At 42.9% G+C, this 22,220-nt stretch overlaps 1 protein-coding gene across 1 annotated transcript in view; it reads right to left on the reverse strand.

Annotated features, from left to right (window-relative positions):
* LOC147663098 (multidrug resistance-associated protein 1-like) overlaps positions 1-22,220 on the reverse strand; it is a gene marked incomplete at its 5' end in the record, with an annotated part of 456,488 nt that overhangs the window by 222,079 nt on the left and 212,189 nt on the right. Inside the window, one exon of the mRNA XM_086950682.1 lies at positions 12,991-13,117. Within this exon, the coding sequence (XP_086806808.1) occupies positions 12,991-13,117 (127 nt within the window). The remainder of the gene's footprint in view (positions 1-12,990; positions 13,118-22,220) is intronic.

Here is a 22,220-nt window from a genome sequence, read left to right on the forward strand (position 1 = left end):
AGCTCCACTCTGCACTCTGAAGCTCCACTCTGCACTCTGAAGCTCCACTCTGCACTCTGAAGCTCCACTCTGCACTCTGAAGCTCCACTCTGAAGCTCCACTCTGAAGCTCCACTCTGAAGCTCCACTCTGAAGCTCCACTCTGAAGCTCCACTCTGAAGCTCCACTCTGAAGCTCCACTCTGAAGCTCCACTCTGAAGCTCCACTCTGAAGCTCCACTCTGCACTCTAAAGCTCCCCCTTTGTCAGCGTTTTACCGTCATTTTCTTTATCAGTCTTCACCCCGTTTCGCATGTTAAAATAGAAAAAAACAACATTTAATTCCAGCAAGCGTTCTTCATTGAAAGCCAGTCTAGGCAAAAACGAAAGTAATAAAAAGTGAAACTGACACGCCACTCCACACACAGCAAGCAGCGCGCTCCCGAGGTGAAATCTGACAGCCTCAAAGCGCGCGTCTGCTATGTGTCCACATTCCTAGGTACAGGCCAATACGGGCCACAATAGGTCTGAAGCAGACACCTTCAATGCTCACGCATTGAGGGTAGGTCTGCTCGACCTAAAAAAAAGCACGGGGGGATTAAAAATCACTTACCACATCACAACTCATGAGAATCACCTCAGGCCATGAGGTTGGTAATCAAACATTATCTAGCATTACATCACTATTCAAACAACATGGGTACCCTGATGAAGTATTGGACTCAGCATTACGACCAGTATCGCACATGGATCAGAAGAACCTCACAGATAAAACCACAACGCAAAGTTATTGTGTTTTCTGTTCAAAGTTTCAACACAATCTGGGTCCATTAAACGCATCATAAACCAACGATGGGAACTTTCACAATCCAAACTAGATTTTCAAGGTATTTTCCAACACAAGCCTCTTTTTGCATATGAACGATCTCGTAACCGGAGAGAAATCTAACAACAAGATCAGCTCATCCCATAAGGGGATGAGGAAATGTCAAAACTGTGGCCATTGTAGTAATGTAATTTTGGGTGATAACATCTCACATCCACACACAGGCAGAATCATGAAATCCACCCACACAGCAGATTGCAATACATAACAAGTGGTATATCCCATCAAATGTACCTGTGGCCTATTGTATGTAGGTAAAACCGAGCAAGAAATTAAGGTTCGCATAACAGAACATAAGAGCATGATTAAGAGAGTTTACCAAAACTCCAGCTTAGTGGTGCATTGGTTGGCTCACAACCATAACATCTCTCAACATCTGTTTACGGTCTTGGACAATCCAGCAACCAATATGAATCAATGTTCAGAGATTGTTGGCTCAAGGCAGAAAATATTGGATTTAGAACTTTAATAGTCTTATTCCAGGTGGACTAAATGATAAATTTGAGATGGCAAGTTTCCTCTAGCATTCAGATTCAGGCACATTCATATAGAGTACACCTAGCAGAATAATTGTCATTAATCACAGCAGGTATACAATCAATACATAGGATTTAATCAATTAAAACAGGGTTGTTATATGGCAGCACATCCCTCTATAGGCTGAAAATTACGGGCACAAATTATACGCAGAGTAACCAGATGTTTTATTATATTGTACAAGTGATGTTGCATTAACATGTTGATTGCATAATGGATTACACAAACACTTTCATAGTAACAGTGGATTGTTGCTTTTCACATGTGTAGCTGTTTAAGTATGGTTAAAGCAATGTTCATGTAACCTTTTAGATCATGCAAGCATATGTATCGGTCTACAGGCTATGGATCAATATGTTTACACATGTTCTTTCTTATATAAATTTTAGCACGATGTTGGCCTTAATTTGTCACATGAATAATACTGATACACAGTCGTGAGCAGTAATTTGAGATTCACACACGGAAAAGCATTTGCATTATATTTTTCAGCTTATTTCCATGAAACATGTATGTAATGTTAATAATTGGCTGCATTTTTTCCATTGTCATTTCTCAATTTCTTACTTCATTGCTCTTTTTGAACATCATTCAGATTTAATGTTATTTAATGTAGGTTCGCATGGCAGATTAATTTCACGTTCAGAGCACTTCGGTTTACACAGGCATTGTACGCGATCAAGTGGAACTACTTGGTCTGGTCTTTTTTCTATGCCCATACCCACGGTATTCGTAACTACACACACGTCAGGAGCTATAACTATCACTCAATAGCAATGGACTTTTGATTCACTGGAGGGCAGAGAGTTAGGAGGAAGAACACGTGCACTCAATTAGGTAATGGTGTGTTAGACTAAATGAAGTGTGTGACAAGGTTTTTAATTGACAAGTGGTTTTTAGGAACCTCAATGTTTGTTGTAGCATTTCAACATGGAAGCATTGCAGGTGTGAAGACATCCCAGACACATAATATTTACAGCACTGCCGAGAAGCTGACCATCACCTCCTTGGCCCCTGTGTCCATCGAACTCATCACCTCAACCATGAAGAAGACTCACTCAGGAGCCCCAATGGACCCCTGCTCTTTCGACACAGTCTCACATCGCACGCTAGCCTCCAAACTCCACTACGCAGGAATACAGGGATCTGCCCTAGACTGGATCCAATCATTCCTCTCTGGCAGAACCCAGAGGATCAGACTCCCCCCTTTCCTCTCCAATCCCACTGACATCAACTACGGAGTACCCAAAGGATCATCACTCAAGTTCAAGTTTATTTTTATTTATGTTTTGGAACTCAACCAGACGCTCTTCAACATCTACATGGCCCGCATCGCAAGACAGCAGGGGTTCAGCATTGTATCCTACGCCTACGACACCCAGCTCATCCTCTCCCTCACGAAGAACCCAGAAGACACCAGACTCTGCTTCCAGGGAGGAATGAGTAACGTGCCAGCCTGGATGAAGGACAGCTGCCTAAAGCGCAACCCTGAGAAGACCGAGGTACTCATCCTCGGACGCTGTAGCTCCACCTGGGACAGCACCTAGTGGCCCTCAGCCCACCCACCCCGACAGACAACGCTCGGAATCTCCGCATAATCCTCAAATCCTCCCTCTCCATGAACAACCAGATCAACGCCGTCGCAGCCACCAGCTTCAACTGTCTCTGCGTCCTCCGTAAGACCTTCGAATTGATCCGATCGACTGCAGAAAGACAGTCGTCCACGCTCTCATAACCAGCAGACTAGACTACCGAACAATCTCTATGCTGGGATCAACAAAACTTTTCTACACAAAATCCAAACCATACAGAACGCCACATCCAGACTCGTCCTAGGAACACCGCACCACGAGCACATGACCCAACACCTACGAAGCCAAATACCTCAATGACAGAGTATGCTTCCTACGTACCCAAGAGGATCCTCTGCTCCGCCGACCTCGCCCTGGCAGAGGTCCCCCACATCTTCAAAAACAGAGCCGGCGGGAGAGCTTTCTCCTACATTGGAGCCAAGACCTGGAACGTGGTCCCTGTTAACAGACGCTCCCCGACCCTACACACGTTCAGGAAAGACCTCAAAGACCCGGCTCTTCGACCCCGAAGCGCCTTGAGACCATCATGGGTGAGTAGCATGCTCTACAAACCTCTGATTGATTGATTGATTATAAGCTTGTTGGATCGGACGCATAAGGTATTTTATCGTGCACACAAACAAGGTAGGGGACACATATATACTATTAGCTTTACACAGAGGAACAGTGGTGTAACTCCCTTGCACTTGTTTAGCAACACTTTTTGCATTACCTTTGAGGTATAGATTCTGGGAGCAGTTTTTATAATGGTAACTTTCACTGATGCATGGAAAGTAACTTGAGCATGTTATTACCACTCTATTATAGGTTTGATATTTGAAAATCATTATTGGAGAAGGTATTTTTCAATTTGATGCAGTTGGTTTTTTTCTTGGTAAGTGTAAAGACTTTTTCAGAGACATCTAGTTTGCTGTTGCACGTATGGGGCAGTATGATGACTTCAAGTGTGGAAGGTCACCTACAAGAAAGACTCAGAGGCATGTACTATGGAATAGCATGCAGTTAACAATTTCACAGCACACGGGTGATTTGACAACTAGTTTATGAGAGGTTTAGGTGCACTTGGCTGTATGGTGTAATCTGGCATCAGTTAGTTTTCACAACTGACCTTCCTTATTTCCTGAATGCCTGTTTGACATATGTAACCATTAGTACGGATTGGGTCTCATTTCGATTTTGTTTTGTAGTAACCTCTGATAAAGGGTCTTGGCACCTGAAATGCAGTGGGCTATATCAATATATGTACATATATTCTGTGCCTAAGGGGGAATCCATTTTTGTTCTCACCAAGTGTAAAGCAACATTTTGCAATATCAGAAGATTGGAACTGGATTGAATGAAGATTGTATAATGAAATCCATGTTTACATATTTGTTGAGCTGTGGCAATTTTTTTATTAATATTGTTTACTAGCAGCCCTAGGGCTGATAGCAGTGCAGGCCGGAATTAGTACACTATTTTTGTAGACTGAAAGATCGCCACTTTCCTGATTACATTTCTCCCACACATCAAAAAACCTTGCCCAGTAGGAGATTTAGAGTCTGATGTACTGCCAGAGTGTCCTTCTAATCCTGTGTGCCCGCATGTTTTAAGTTGAACCAAACGCAGCAGAGTTATTGGGAGCAACCATGAGTGTAAAAGCGAACTGATGGTCTGTATCGTTTTATATTTTTTATTCAGATTTCACAGTTTGCATTAGTGTGATGTATTTCGTAAGAGCTGCTGTGTTTGTAGGTATAGATTTGCATATACAACTAATTGGTTTGTACTTCCTTTTTGTAAAAAAGAAATGTGATGGTGGTGTGCGTGGTCTGGCGCTTGGCAGGCGGTGCGCGTGGTCTGGCGCTTGGCAGGCAGTGCGCGTGGTCTGGCGCTTGGCAGGCGGTGCGCGTCCACTGGCGCTTGGCAGGCGGTGCGCGTCCACTGGCGCTTGGCAGGCGGTGCGCGTCCACTGGCGCTTGGCAGGCGGTGCGCGTCCACTGGCGCTTGGCAGGCGGTGCGCGTCCACTGGCGCTGTGCGACCACTGGCGCTCGGCAGGTGGTGCGGGTCCACTGGCGCTGTGCGTCTACTGGCACTTGGCAGGCGGTGCGCGTCCACAGGCGGGGCGCGCCCACTGGCGCTTGGCAGGCGGGGCGCGTCCACTGGCGCTTGGCAGGCGGGGCGCGTCCACTGGCGCTTGGCAGGCGGGGCGCGTCCACTGGCGCTTGGCAGGCGGGGGGCGTCCACTGGCGCTTGGCAGGCGGGGCCCTTGGCAGGCAGTGCGTGTTGACCGCGTTTGGCAGGCAGTGATAGTCAACCGGAACTTGGCTGGCGGGGAACGTCGACCAGCGCTTGGCAGGCGGGGAACGCCGACCAGCGCTTGGCAGGCGGGGAACGTAGACTGACTCTTGGTAGGCGGTGCGCGTAGACTGGCGCTTGGCAGGCGGTGCGCGTAGACTGGCGCTTGGCAGGCGGTGCGCGTAGACTGGTGATTGACAGGCGGTGTGTGCAAGCTGGTGATTGGCAGGCGGTGTGCGTGTGTTGCCATTTGGCTGGCAGATTGTGAGAGCTGCGGAACCTGGTCCGCCCACCTCCTTTGCAAAACCAGGTTGTTTTGTGATAGATCATTTGGATGTCTCCACAATACGTTTTGAGCCCTTCCCCGTCAGGTGCACTTGACCCACCACCACAAGTGAGCGAGCATTTCTATCGGGAGACAGGAGAGAACGAAGGGGGGTATGAAATTTGTGTTACACTGCAGATTCCAGGGCTTTCCTCGAAATGCAAGGGTTTTTTTAGGCAAAGTTTGAGCTTTGCAAGGGATTTTGGGTTAAAACAAACCCTGGTGAGAGCCCATCAAATATCTCCCCCAGCCTAGACTCCCCCGGGGGTGTCTAGTTTTAAAAAATGTGCTGGTTTGGTAGGTTTCCCTAGGTGCTGGCTGAGCTGGGGTCCACAATTCCCTGCTACCCACATTGCAAAAACCACTTTGCTTTTCAGTGGAAAAATGTGATGCAACTACGATGAGTTTGGCGCCCTTTCGCATCATAGGCACTTGGCCTACCCACAAAAGTGAGGCACCATTTTTCTCGGAAAACTTGGGGGAAAGCTGGGTGGTGGGAATTATGTGGCTGCTTACAGATTCCAGGACTTTTCCTCAGAAAGTCAATAAAAATGTGGATTTGTTTGGCAAAGTTGGAGCATTGTAGGTGATTCTGTGTATAAACACCTGGTGAGAGTTTCAGAGGTCAGTCCACCCTCCATACCCCTAGTGCAATGGTTTATGAGAGTACACCACTTTATTTTCAGCACATCACTAAAATTTTGGAATACATAGTATTAAAAAATGATAAAAGTAGCACTTACAGGCCATCCGTACTGTCTGGAATGACCTGCAGTAGGCCACAATGCCACACTTATTTCCTTGTAATAGTAAGTAGGAAATCCTGAGACAGCCATTCCGTAGCACTAGCAGGAGCGGTGGATGGGTGTGGTAGAAGTGGAATACCTTGAGCCCCGGCAGTTACATTTTCACAAATAAAGCACTGCCCTAGGGGTCTAGTTTTAAAAAATGACAGGTTGCCTAGGTTTCCCTGGGTGCCAGCTGAGATAGCATCCAAAATCTAAATCTACCTACAATGGTAAAACAAGGCTGAGTTTTCGGTGGAAAAATGTAATGCGTTCATGATGCATTTTGGGCCGTTTCCTATGGCAGGCACAAGACCCACTCACACAAGTGAGGTACTATTTTTGTTGATCAAAAGTTTTTATTGGTTGTTTCCCAAAAAAAAGGGCAATATAGACCATATGAAATCATGAGAGGTACCATTTTTATTGGAAGACTTCGGGGAACACAATAGTAGAACAAGTGTTTTTACCAAGTGTCTTTCTCTGCATTTGCACCTTCCAAATGTAAGAAGGAAGTAATGTCCTGTAATTTACATCCTAGTATGGGTACCCACACATTCAGAGAAGTGTAAATAACCACTGCTTTTAAACTTCATATCTTGTCCCATTAGGAAAATTCATAGGTTTCCTTAATACTTATTTTAAGCTCTTTATATTTTACCCAAAGAAATGCTGTATACCAGGTGTACAATGAAAAACCATTGCAAGGAGCAGCTCAGTTACTGGCTTTGGGTGCCTCGGCTTTTTGGATAACCTACAAGCCCTATATATTACTGCAACCAGAGCGGTCCAGCGGATGCAACTATATTGCTTTAAAAAAATCTGTCATAGTTCGAAGTTACAGGTGAAAACGTAGACACAAATGGCCGTTTTTTTCAACCCAATTTCAATATCTTTTCATTTCAACTGTTACTTTCTATAAGAAAACCTTGAAGGATCTACACAAATGATCCCTGGCTGAATTTACAATTGTGTCTACTTTTCAGAAATGTATACCTCTCAGGGATCAATCATTGGTTTCACACCCCTTTCTACCATTAACTGGAAGGAGGAAGAAATCACACAACTGGAAAAATAGGTTACGCCCCAGTAAAATGCCAAACTGTTGAAAAATAAGTTTTTCCTAATTAAGCCTGCATATTCCGGAGAGCTGGGAAAATGGCGATTTTAGCATCGGAAAACCTTCGCCGATACCATTTGCAGGGGAAAAAAAGAGGCTTTCTTCAGCAGCACCTTGGGCCATGTTATAAAAAAAAAACTAAATGTTGCTGTATGTTTGCTAATTTCTTGGTCTCCTCCTGCTGAATCCACAAACTTTATGTAACTTTAGAAACCCCAGGATATTGGAAAAAAGGATGCAAATTTCGCATTTATACCTTCTATGGACAAAAGGTTATAGGGGCCTAAGTACGTACTACCCCATATAGCCTCAAAAGGTTTTAGCAATGGGTGAGGCCTAGCAGCGAAAAGGTTAAAGGGAGGGGATCTGTTATAGATGTTTACCAACAAGTGTGCGTTCCTAGTTTTGGGGCACTCATTTTGAGGGAATAACTTGGCACAAGTAGATCTAGGGAATTCGTTTTGATTACCTTGATCAAACAATCAAGAGATGCTTTAATCTATGTGATCAGACCTCCTAAAGGCCTACCTGCTTTCAAGAGACAAGCGTCTATACTGAATGTTAGGAAGATCTGTTTATAGATGTTCGTGAGAGCACAGGCCTCTTGAAAAATTCAGATATTAAACTTACCCATCGATATGCCCCAATCCTCCTCGTCCAATTCAGATCGAATCCCAGCATTATTCCAACCAACTAGGGACATGGATGTGTCAGAGTTTTGGGGTACTTCGTGTTTGAGAGGGTATGTGTTGCTGCCATCGGTCTAGGGACACTAGGGTAGTTATCTCAACGCTAGGGAATTGTCCTAATCCCTCTGCCTAGCTATAAAATAAACTGATATTCCTACGTCAAGATTATGCTGCCTAACATCCTCACCAAGAAAGAACAATTGAGTAAGCATAGGGAGAGGCAAAGTTGATATTGGGGTAGTCAATAAATCTCTTTCAAACCACTTTCCTGGGAATTGATTGGATTAACATCTTTATCTAACTTTCTCCTAGTCACCAGACCACCACTACCACCCTTTATCCTAGATATGTTAGAGTCCAAAGGTTTAAGCTTGAAACAAATTTCAGACCAAGTGAAAGGAGAAGTCCATAGGTCTAGTAAAATTAGAATAGAAAAACAAATAAAGGGGCCAGAGCTTTAGATGTCCAGCACCAACCGTCACTACTTGTGAGAGACTATTAAATTACACTATACCTCTTGTGCATCTAGTCTAAGATGTGACTAGCATACATCCCAAAAGAGTGGTTACAAACCACCACTATCCAGAGCAAAAAAGTGACCCTGCACCCGAGAAAAACAAGTACTCATATATATAGATATCCTAGTGCAACAATATATTTAATAAATAGCTTCCCATATGAAAATAACAGATGGTCGTGTTACTTGATTGTAGTCAATATAATTTTTTTATTGAAAAGAACTTCATTCTTTTAAAAGCACCACACAATTGCTTGTCAACGCGTTTCATCCCTCATGGGACTTCTTCAGGGCTTCATCATAGTCTATCTGCTGATGGTATAAGTAATAGTTCATGTCAAATTTTAAAAGCGACGAAGACGGCACACTGTATGAATACTAAGATTTGCGTTGTCAGTATTTTTCTGGTAGGTGCCAATAAACATCAGAAAGAGTTAATATACGTCGGTGATTTGAAATACAACAGTATTTAAAATAGTACATTTAATAATAAGTTCCACGTTATCGGTATTATGTCTGTGTGTACTAGGACCTTCCACACGGGATCATGCCAAATGGTAAATCAGTGATCATTGCTATTTCCAGTAAGTTATCACCCTTGACCAACATATCTCTTAAATTACGGCCTCTTCTGTATGTTATGAGAGGTCTCTGTCAGTTTGGGGCCTATGATGGTATCTGCTTTAAGGATTTTCCAGTTGTCTGGCCCTGAGGAAAAAAGAATCCAAATGGATACTAGAACTGGAAACCAAATTCCCTGGGGGGCACAACCAGGACGAAGAACTTGCAACCCATCTCCATGTGGACTAACTTTCCCAATGCCAATTTAAATGATGTACCTAATATTAACTGTGATAATAGTGTCTTTACTTTAATTAGTGTGATTTGGAAATATTCACTGCAAATCTTGCGTGATAAATCAATACAATCTTTGCGTTTTTAAACCAATTTTAATAATTCTTTGTAATCTTTCTTCTAGGAGCAAATGTGGGACACTATATATTAATTTGAGCACTGCACTGAATCCCACATGGCTTCCATGAATTGAAGACTATCACCTCACAACGTTAAGCTAAGACATTCACCTTCACTTTTATTATCTGCTGTATTTTTGAATCGTTTGGAATTTTTGCACTCTGTTCCATTGTGAAGGAACATCTAGTTACAAGTTTATATGGATCACCAACTATATAGATTGGGTCTCTTCTAACAGACTGGCTAAACCTTCAAAGCCAGGGCGGGAGGCGGGCGGGAGGCTCAAGACGCGAGGCGCTATGCCCAATGTCGGGGCGGGGGGCGGCGGGCTCAAGGCGGGAGGCGGTATGGCCAATGTCCGGGCGGGAGGCGGGAGGGATGCGGACTGGGCAATGTCGGGGGGGCGGTGCACAGAGGATTAAAATGCTGCCCCCAGCCCATTTCTGCTCCAGGCAACGCTGGGGCGGGCTGCTAGTAGATTGATATATATATATATATATATATATACATATTACCTTCCAATAAACGCTTTGAACCTGCTACTCACCTGAGTCTGGATTTTCTGTGAGCTCGACTTCTGGCTGTCTGTTGTGGCGCTGCGAGGTCTGCACCCTGCTGCTGCCTGTCACGCATCGACAGGCTGGGATTCCTATATATATATATATATATATATATATATATATATATATATATATATATATATATATATATATATATATATATATAGAGAGAGAGAGAGAACAGCTCCACAGCAACCTCCGATTTCGTAGAACAGCGAAGCAGGAAGACAGACCATAGGATCAGGTAAGTGAAGTTTCTTTATTTTTCAATCTCAGCAAAGATCATTTTGGGCTCGAAAGCCCTTGTTCACAGGCCGAGAACAGTGACCATACGCCATGTTAGCATATTTAAAGAGCTATCTACCCACAGACATCATCAAGTGCCGATCACATGATCACTAGTCACCAAAGAAATACCGCTATCAAGCCCAAATGCTATAACATATTGCTGCAATCGAATATATACAAAACAATTTCAGCAGTGTTAGCAGCTATTTAAAAGCATGAATGCAATTTATAAAACCATATAACTGTATAATTACAATAAATAATTTCATTGAGTCAAAGGATAAATCCTAAAAATCACTATAGATATAATTATATGTATAGTTATATCAAAGATAATCAATTAATGTCATAACAAATCATGGATAATGAAACTTGATAGCAATCTACTTGTGGGCATATGATAAAAGTTCTTATTTAAACTAGCAGCGAGGAATTGTCAATGTGCAAAACTGTGCAAAAAAGTGCAAAATAGAAATTGGTGTTTGTGCAAAGAGTGCTATAAGGAGCTAACTGTGTGATGAATATCATGTACATCTATAGATAACATTAGCTTTAAATATGGCATCTGACTATATGTTAAAAATCATTTAAATAACAGTATCATCATCACAGTTAAAGTGCAAAAAACTATAAAAACTGGAAAAACGAAGGCAATGAAAAATAGTGCAGAAAGCATGGAAAAAAGTAAATTCTCCACGTTTTCAAAAAGTTACTCATATTCCACTACTTAACTGGATACATAGACGAAAAGCTAAAAGTAACTCAACAGTTAGAGCGAGAGTTTAAAAAAATATTATATATATATATATATATATATATATATATATATATATATATATATATATATATATATATATATATATATATATATATATATATATATATATATATAGAAGAGTGCTGGTTTTTCTCGGGTGCATGGTCATCGGTGGTGGCTAATTTCAGTTCTATCAAGATCCCCACTTGCCCTATGAGACGTTTTTCACATACAATGCCACAGTAAATCAAGCAACACTCTCTAGTATGTCTTATCCAATACATGTGAACCCCCATCTAGGATAAGTGTTCCTCAGGTTACAGTTGGTAGTGTATTTCAGAAAGTGGTTTTGCCCTGGTTTTCGCTGACCAAACATGCAGGTTGGGAATGGCAGTGTAGAGCAGAGGCTATCAAAGCCATACAAGGTCCGGCCTTGAATTGTTGGCATAGAGGCAGTGATGCTGCACTTCTAACAGCGGACTACTGGCCATGTCTGCCATTATGATCTTGCTTAACTCCTGAGGAGTGCCTGTATTGTACATGGTGAACATATTACGGCTGAAAAGGTTTTTGAGAGATAGTTGGTCTTTAAAACCGTAGAGCCCATTGGGGCAGGTAAAATGAGGTCTCTAGAGGGCTCCCTTGGTAATAAAATTTGAGGTCCTGGTAGTTTGCTGAGAAAGTTCACCAACCCTAGTAAAATTTGTTGCAAATTAGCAACTTCAACTTTTAAAACATGGATCAAGCCCAGTGCTTCCCCAAGAGTTGGAGGATCGCCAGTCCGAGGATAAACAGTGGAAGCAGGAATAGGAGCATTCTGTGGATCATATCTATTAGAACAGGCAACATTAATCAAAACCTGGGTATCGCCCTCTATAGGAAGAGCAGTGCTTGCTTGGGGATCCGGAGTGTAAGATTTTTTTCTTACAGTGAGATAGGTCTTCAGATAGTGTTTTAGGTGACCATAGTATACATCTTAAATATTTCAGGAACTTTTCACTCTTTTGCTAATTCAGCGGGTTATTCTTCATCCGGTGCACTTATTTTGAAGATGCCATTTACCTCTCCAATTAGAGTATCAATCTAATTCTCAACACAGTACAAAACTGCATGTTTTTTTTAAGGCTTCAGTGGTTCGAGTAGGAGAGGGGCACCCGCAAGGCTATTAGATGCCTTTCGCTTTCCCACACTGAGATTAAGATGTGTAAAGGGGAACAAAGGCAATTACAGTACCTTTAGTTTCCAAGTGTGTGGTCAGTGACAGTGCTCCAAAATACCAAGGCGGGGGTGGCTCTTCCCTGCCGCTGACGGGACTGCCTTTGGCACAGGCTATGTTTACTCAGGCGGATTCTGCTGCCCTTGTCAGCTGGACATGTGTCCAATGGCGGGGTGAAATAAGGCCCCACCTCCTGGGAAGGCAAACTGCAGGCTGGGATTTAGAGTCCCTGCATGCGTGTCCCACACTGCGGTCCTGGTCCCAGAGTCTAACCACTTTGGTTAGTGGAATCATGTATGCTTATACGAGATTGGCCCAAGGCTCCAACTTGGAAATAATTAGTACATGAAATATAAGTCTATAACCAATTTAGACATGCAGAAACTAGTAATATTTGCTCCAAAACATTACATGATGCATTGTTTGGACAGCACACAAAAGCATAATCAATTCCATCAATTTACAGTAGGTTTTCATGTCATCATTACCTGGAGTGCATATGAGACTGAAAGTCCAACCAAGCCAGCGCTGAGGCTGTGCCTAGCAATCACTGCAAACAGAGCAGCAAACAAGACAATGAAGTTTCCAACATACTCCAATCTTATAGCCAACCACCTGTAGAAAGAGAGTATGATCAATGATAATATGGAAAAAAAGAGCTTTTAGATTTGGTCAATAAGAACGAAGATTACATTTTATAAAGGGTATTTTATTATACAGCCTCTGCATTTTTTTTATTAACCATCACCAAAAATAAGAAAACAGTTACTGAATCGTACACTAAATATTGCCTTAAACTTTCAATATTCTCCTTAGTTTTATTCATCGTTTTGGTTGTGTTGCATACTTGAGTCACTGAAAGCTATAGGGGACAAAAAGGATGACCTGTGTGGTTGAAAACAGTTGATGACTTTGAATAATGTGACAGTAGCAAGAACCAAAAAAAACACTCGGTCCCTCAATAACGTTCCTGAAGAAGGGCAAATAGGTAAAACTGAGCGTGCAGAAAAAAACAAATCTGGGAGAAGCATTTTGTTTGCTCACAGAGCCTGAAAAAAGGTCCTTTACTTTCCTAGGAATGGAATTCAAATAGTTAGCGGTCCTAGAAAATGCAGAGGATCCTTCTTGCCTCGTCAATAACCAGTGTGCCACATGGATTGCAAATTGTAAATGGAATAATCCCGGCATTCAGACAAAAATGAAGTCTAAGCACTAGTGCCACGGCGGTAGGTACAACCAATGTCTGCCGTGGCACAAAGTTATGATGAGAAAATATTACAGACATCATGGAAGAAATGTATCTGGATGCATAAAACATACACTGGCAAGGTGATGTAGCTGGATGCTCAAAAACAACTGTAGGAGTTCTTGTTTTGTGTTCTGCTGTGGATGGATCTGTGCTCTGGTGAAGTGCCCCCATCAGCATTCAGTATAATAAGAATTTGAGTCATAGGACAAGTTACTTAACTCCAGTAACACATTATCTGGTAGAGACAGACTAGCAGCAGATTCCTTAATTTTTTAATTCTCCCTAGGAGTCAGACTGGATCCAGAATTTTTTTTGCAGTACCTCTGCGCACCGGCATTGTACGATTCCGTGAGGACGTCGACTTAGTCTGTGGAATCATATGTAACCTCCAGTGCGCAGATGTCAGCTTCTTCTGTGAAACCTTTCACGTCAAAAAGTGGAGCCACTATAGAAACTAGCTGTGGAAACAGTGTGTCAAAAAAGATCAATATATCTTTGAGACACTAATCAGAAAATGGAAAGAACACCAAGTCAATATCTAGAAGGTAAAACAAATGGTTCGTTGGATCACACAACTACATGAAACAGTTGTCACTGGTGTATAAAACCAGTGCTGGAAAAGGTTATAACCCTTACACTACAGGTCGTTTGCAGAGCAGGGAGGTTCAGTAGGGCATTAAGGAATCTGTGGCTAGACTAGGTCTCTACCAGATAATCTGTTACCGAAGGTAAGCAACTTTCTGATCTGATAGAAACATCTAGCCACAGATTCCTTAACTTTTGTTATTAAATACCATAGCTAAACCCATCTGGAAGAGTATCAGCCAACTAATCCCACAAAAACTGAGTGAACCAGCCAGTCAAAATTCACAATCGATCAGACGTACGTAGGAATTATATAAAAAAGAGAATGGTCTGCTTATAAAAACTGTGGAAAGAACTACAGGGAATGAAATTTAAAAATAAAAAACCTGCAGGCATGGAAAAAAACAGGCAAAGGAATAACACTGAGAAGACAACAGTCAACAGAAGAACTGTAGCACATAACCCCATAATAATAAAATGAGCCTATGGACTAGAAAGGCAAAAAGCAATAACTAATGCCATGTAAACTACAGTTCTCTACACCAGTAAAGAAGCCAAAGGAACCTGTTCTAAGAAATCCAGAAAATAAGAGCTTCCAGAACACATCCAAACTAGAATCCTGATGAATAAACACTTCATTGTAGGGTCGGAACACCAAACCAAGTACAAGTGTATCCTTGAAGAAAACCTCTTAGATAAAGTAACCACCTCAAGGGACTCTAGAGACGTAAAGATGGCAATTATACAGATATGAATCTGCCATAATTAATGATAAAAAGATGCCCAAACCATATAGTCTGCTCTACATATACAGATCCATACCGACATAACTACAAGGCACGATATACAGCCAAAAAATAAAACCTACAGTAAAGATAGAAGCAAACTGCAACTCATAGTAAGATTTACAAAAATATAATACATATTCTGCCCTATTGTATATAGCAGAGGTAAAGCTAAAAATGTATAACACAGATACACTGGACCTGTGTACACAGCATATGCACATGCAGATGAAATGGAACTAAAAAACGAGTGCATGATACCTATACAACAGAAAATCATGACTTAACATTAAGATAATGCCGACTGCCCAAAAGTATCCTGAGTGGCTGTTACTACCATAAGCCTAAAAGAAGACACAGAAAAATGAAACCTTGCCAACAGCAAACCCTTACAGCCACACCTGCCTCAATAGGTCAAAATAAAGTACAACCCAACCCCTGGAAATCTCGAAAAGAGATATCAAGTTTAAATATCTGACCGCAAACCGAACCAAAATCTGACTGTAAATCAGCCAAGGAGAAATATCCTCAAGAACACAAGAAGCAATAGACCATACGCTTAAAAGTTGAACCCTAAAAGGGCTGTAGCCACAAAAGAAATAGCAATTGCTGATTGGAGGAAGTAAATGTCCCCAAGGAGACTGAGGACATCCAATCTCCAGACAGGAAAAGTGTAACTACACCAAGCACATCAAAACATATCAAAGCATATTGGAAGGAAAAACTCAGGATGTTCTTAAGGAAGAGAAGAACCGTATTAGTGAGCATTCGCTTTAAGAAAGGAAGAAATCCTCGCTGAAAATGCAGGAAATAACCATAAAAGCCAACCCCTTAGGAATAAAATATTCTGAGACTGCATCTTAGATAACATTACAAGCAATGTTCATGTAACAATCGCGTTCCAAGAATTAAATAAAGATACCAGAATACCCTTCAGAAATGAAGGATAACCATGAGTAAAATAATTCAGAAAAGTACTAAATTTAGACATTTAACCTGCCATATGTAATGTCTCCAAGAAAGAGTAATGCATCTCAAGGAAACAAAGCTGAGGGAAGAAATGCACAATGTGGTAAAGCTGGCATAACCCCTTCATAGGGTAACAACCTTTTACAAAACTCCCCGAACTCAATAGCAATAGGTGCACTACCTTATTTCAAAGAAAAGTGCACCCTGCCAAAGCTAGCAAAAAGGACTGCAGCAAATGAAGGCCTGTCCAAAAAGGAATGTCCTAGTGGTGACCTCAGTCAAACTATAAACATGGAACCAAAATTGCACTGAAATGGAAATTCAGAGTGGCAGCAAAGAATAAGCATAGTCTGTATGAAAGGTCTCACAATGTACATAAGCAAGATGTCCCTAATAAGAGATACTGAAAGTCAAAAGTAATGCATAACAGCATACCAAACTGCTCCAAAAAAGCATGCGACATGGGTAAACTTCATAACCTGAAGAATCATCACAAGCAAACAACATCTTGAGCATAAAGGTCAGAGGAGAAAGGGAATAGAAAACCTCTGCAATAGGTACCCATGTACCACAAACTGTTAAAGACAGTATTGAAACAATATCTGCTGACCGCAGGAACACCAAATCGTGTGTCACCTCTTTTGAATTTATACCACCAGGGCAGTGCCATAACAGGCCAGCCTTGAAAAACAAAGGACCAGTAACCCCTATACCACCACAGTATAGGGAAACAATTAAAGAGGTAAATAGAAGAACTGAAACAGAGTCCCGATTTTTCTTTTTCTTACTATCACAGACACGCTGTAAAGCAGAGTTGGCCTAGGCACCAAAATGATGGGTGCCATCAAATGGCATATCGATCAAAGCAGCTTGGACGGCCTTTAAAAAAGGCGGAGGTATGTAACCAGGCACAACGACATAGTGCCACAGAGGGTGCCATGGCCTGACCTAGCGAATCAGTAGTATTCATGCCATATCTAATAATCAGCTTAGCTGCCCGTTAGCCATCCAGAATCAACTGTTCTACATTATATTGGAGTTCATTTGGAAATGATGGCACATAGTCTGCAATGAATGCCACAAAGCATGATAAAAAAAGCCTGAGCGCACAAGACTTGTTCGGAAACCTTAAAGCAGAATTAATCAAGGAAAAACTATGCATATCACATGAATCTGGTCTCCTAGAATGCCTATATGATGGAACATTAAGTAGAGAATACATTTTTTGTGGGGCTGAAGCAGCCTGTACTGCCAAACCATGAGAAGTAGGTTGTTTAAGGAGATCAAGCAGATTTCCAGGAGCAGGTAGGTGCCTGTGCAATATATGGTACAATCCACAGAGACCCCCGTATCCGGATTAGCCAAGTACCCAACAATATATCATAATGGGCCTCACTATATGGTAGACCAGGCTTTGCTCCTGTCCGATATGGATGAAGGACAATCAAGAGATAAGTAGATATTTCCACTGTAGGAAGAGAACTGCAAAACCATAGCCACTCTCCTTAAAATATATGCAAAAGAGGAACTCGCCTCAGCAGTGAGACTAGGAGGAAAAAAGTCCTGAAGCAGGGGACAACTACAGTCCACCAGCCTCTCCAAGTGAAGACAACCAATTCTCCAAAAGAGGTGGATTAGCCTTAGATATATTTATCAGAGGGGGGAGAGAGAGAAATCAGAATGGATTCATTCTCCCTGGGCATATTTAAATAAACAGTTAGAATCCACTCCTTGAGATTAAGGGTGTCTCCTCCACAGTGGGGAACACCTTTATGTTTTTAGGTCCCCTCACACACCAACAGGCCCCTTGGTGTCATGCTTCATCATCGGGGTCATCGTACCCCTCTGCGGGGTACGGCGTGCTGCGACCTACGGACACGTGGGAGCACTTGTTAGACTATGTGTGGTGTTGGTGAGGGGGTATTTTGAATAAATGTGAGTGTATTGTGGGGTTTGGGAAATAGTGATAGTTAAAAAGAACCTGGCTCGTGGGGTGACTAAAAATTATTTAATAAGCCCCCGGGCTGGTGCTGTTAATGAGGGTGGGAGGTCACTACGCTGACAATGTGCGTTACCTCCTTTTTGTGTGCGTCGACATGTTTCGGTGGCAGAAGCACCTTCTTCAGGACGGGGTGCACAAATCCCCACCGTACTCACGTTTCTCTAACTAATACCAGAATTTTCTAATAAAAGTGAGGAAAAATTACAGTGCAGGTAAAAGTAATGTACCTAGCAAAAAAAGACGTTGTCTATTGATCAACTGTTTTGGAGTTGTAGATAAACCTCATGAGCCAAAACGTCAGGATCTGGTGTGCTAACTAGCACGATTTCTACGAGGAAATACCTCCCGATCGATCCCTACGTGGCTCCGGTGATAATGGCATTAAAAAATACAATAAAGCAAAGGGATTGAATCACCAACCAAGATCTACGCCCATCAACATGTTTGAATAATTTTTCTTGCCTCCTGTATATATAACACTGAACTGATTGTACTTGCCTCTCTATTTGTATATAGTCTATAGTTACTTACACTGGCTTGTCGGAGGCTATTGAAATATGCTCTAGACTCTTCAACATACCAAGGAGAACTTTAACAAGACTCTAGTTGCCAGCTTCAGGTAAGCAAACAGTTTGTTTGTTATGCCTCCGGGTACTTTTGGGTCATTATGGCACAGAAAAGAACAGGAACTTGAGTACTGCAGCAGGAAATGCAACGAAAACAAGAAAGTTAACTTTTTCGTTTTGGGGAATGTTACCTTTGGTCTGCATGAGCTCTCTAGGCATAAAGTTATGTTCATTGTTGCTCCATAGTGGCAGAGATGCCCAGAAGCTCCTAATGTGGAAGAACCAAAATGCGAGACAGATGTTATAATTTCATAATATTTTTTAAAATCTCTAGTAAGAGTGGTGCAAGGAAAGAAATTTGATAACGATGGCTGAAGGGCAAATATGCAATTTGAGCTTCAGCGCAACAAAAGATTATATAGAAAGTTCTATAAAGAAAGTAAATGAAGGGACTGGAGTTTTTAATATACAAATGGGGATAGGAGAGCAAGCCAACAAATGATATTAAGCACATTGGGGAAGCGAGTGGAAAACTATGTACTCTGATTAATATTATATCTTCTACAGTTCAAAAAGAGTTGGTACAAGTTACCTTACGGTTCTATGACCTGATAAAGGCTCTTGGTTACGGTTTTAGCATGGCTATGGTCTTGAAACCGCTCAGTGACTTAGAATATCTTTTTAACATTCATCCCGATTGCTTTGTCTCTCAAATCTGGTAGAGGCAGTATCTAGACACATAATTCCTCATCTTAGAATCCTCCCCAGGTGCCAGACTGGATCCGGAAATCTTTTCAGCAGTACTTCTGCATGTCGTTGGAGGGCGTTGAGCGAATATAGCGACGTCTCCCGAACGCGACATTAATGGAATCTATTTAAGCCCTTCCCCGAAGCTCTGTTAGTTTCTTTTGTGACTATTTTCATGCCAACAACACAGACCTACTTAGAGAAACAATCTTTGGAAACTGTGTGCCACCAGGGAAAGATCTTGTAGCAGCAAGCACAGATTGAAAGAACTGTAGTAGTATGCAAAGAGGGGATTCTAGGAGACAACAGGGCCCTCAGTTCAGAGGATGGGTGGTTGTTAGAACCGGCAGTCTCTAGTTGGCAGAGGTATGCACTTCCGACAACTAGGGACACACCTTTTCTAGTCAGGGCAAGGGGATCACACCCTTTGATAACCCCTGCTCACCCCCTTGGTAGCTTGGCAGAGCAGACAGGCTTATCTCAGAGGCTGTGTGTTAAGCATTTATGACCACATACAGTAATAAAGTGAATACACTACAAATGGACACGTCACAGTAGTATTATAAAAATAAGGATTTTTATATAAGGCTTAGCACAAGACCAGATAACGACAAAAATATACCACAATCTCAATAAATACTCTTGGAAGGGAAAATAATAGTTCAAATGTAGTTTCTTCTTAGCACAAAAGTCTTTCGTATCAAAAGCAACTCTTCTTCTTGGAAACACAGTTCTTGGCAACAATGTAACCCACACGGGAGTCACACGACGTCGAGGCAAAGTTAATCCAAAGGTTCGGCGTCGACCGCGAGGAGCGCTACGTCAAGCCCGGAGTCACACGGACCCCCAACAACACAGTACCTTAGGAAAATGAAGCACACGATGATCAGCGGCGTCGAGCAATCCGTCGTCGCGTCGTCGGTGTCGATCAGGCCTCAGTAGTCGTCGATGTCGATGATGCTGTTGCAAGAGTGAGCAGCGCTCACGGCGTCGAGAGGGCTTCGAAGTCGATGCGATCAGCAGCGGTGCAGACACGAGGTCCCTTGGAGCTGGAGCCGAACTCACTACTCACTGGCGTTGCTGCTGGCGTCGATCGGGCCCGGCGGCCGGCGTCGAGGAAGCGGGACACTGGAGCCGTTACTCACGATGTCGAGCTGGAGTCGGCGATGTCCGTCGGCGTCGAGATTGCTGGTTCTTTCAGAGGTGCAGGATTCACAGGTTCCAGCAAATAGCACTTTAAGCAGATGAAGTCCTTTAGCCCTGTGACTTCAACAGGAGACTGGCACTCTTCCAGCCCTTGGAGATTTTCTTAGCAAAGCATGAGAGTACACACACAGTTCCTCTCTCCTGGTTCCTTGGCAAAAATAAAGAAGCAATGCAGGATTCCCTCCAGCAAACAGCACACTAGCAGAAGGGGTAGGCAAGTCCTTGGATCAGCAGGCTTCTTGTCCTTGGTTTCAGGGTTCCTTGTCAGAAGTGATCTAAATTCTTGGTTCAGGGGTCCTTCTCTTATACCCCTTTTTGGCTTTGATCCCTTTGTCCATGCAGGGGAATTTCCCAACATCCTGGGTCTGTTGTGGGTGGAGCCAGGCAGAGGCACCTGGCCTATTCACTGAGCAGGGCTGGGTCCTCAGACGCCCAGCAGGAGGTGGAGCCAGCATTGTCACTGGCAGGAGCAGAGCTATCGGCCTCCTGGTAGGAGGTGGGGCCAGGATCGTCCATGGCAGGCACAGAGCCATCAGTCGCCTGGCAGGAGGTGGAGCCAGCATTGTATCAGGCAGGGCAGGCTATCAGCAACTACTCTCCCCCTACTCTCAACGCAAATGTCCCACTCATCCCACACTGACTCATTCAGACCTCTGGAGCCACCCAACTCCTGTCACACACACACCAAACCAGCAGAAACCAGAAATAGTTAGACAAGAAAATAGCCACTTTCTAAAAATGCTATTTTCGAACCCAGAGTCCAAAAACCATCCACACCAACGGATGCGTAATTAAACCCCGAGTTCAGGGATACCAAACTCGACATTGCACCATGCTCCCCGAGCCAGCTAGGATTATAGCATTAATAATCCTGGCAGCCCATTCTAACTAATGGAGAGCAGGTTACCTCGCAATAGTGAAAAACGAATATGGCTGTAATTCACTATTAGGACATGCCAACTTGGTCATGCCTGTCCTACCTTATACTTACAATGCACCCTGCCCGTGGGCCTACCATAGGGGTGACTAACACGAAGTTAAGGGAAGGTTTAGGGACTGGCAAGTAGGTGTACTTGCGCAGTCAGCGTGACAGTACCGGACTGCACGTAGGTCTAGCAATGGCAGACCTGTAGACATACTTTTACTAGGCCGCTCTTGTGGGTGGCACAACATGTGCTGCAAGCCCACGAGCGGCATTTGTATTTACAAGCCCTGGCACTCCTGGTGCACTAGACTAGGGACTGACAGCAAACCAAATAAGCCAAACATGGAATCAATTGATACAGCAATTTTACATAGGGAGCACTTGCACTGTGGCATTGATCAGCACTGGCACAGTGCCCAGAGCATATACCAGCAAAAACATCATAAACAGTGGAGGCAAACAGAAAAAATGGAGGAGAGACTCAAGCCAATGATGTCAGGTCTAACAGTGGTTCAATAAGGAATCTGCTGCTAGATCATGACTACCAGATTTAAGGCGTTACCGAAGGTAAGTAACTTGCTCATCTGATAGAAACATCTAGCCAGAGATTCCTTATCTTAGAATCAGATACCCAAGCAATACCATCCTTGGAGGAGGGGCAACAAACTGACCTCACAAAAGATC

The sequence above is a fragment of the Lissotriton vulgaris genome, unplaced genomic scaffold (assembly GCF_964263255.1).
Source record: "Lissotriton vulgaris unplaced genomic scaffold, aLisVul1.2 SCAFFOLD_1728, whole genome shotgun sequence".
In the NCBI taxonomy this organism is placed as follows: domain Eukaryota; kingdom Metazoa; phylum Chordata; class Amphibia; order Caudata; family Salamandridae; genus Lissotriton; species Lissotriton vulgaris.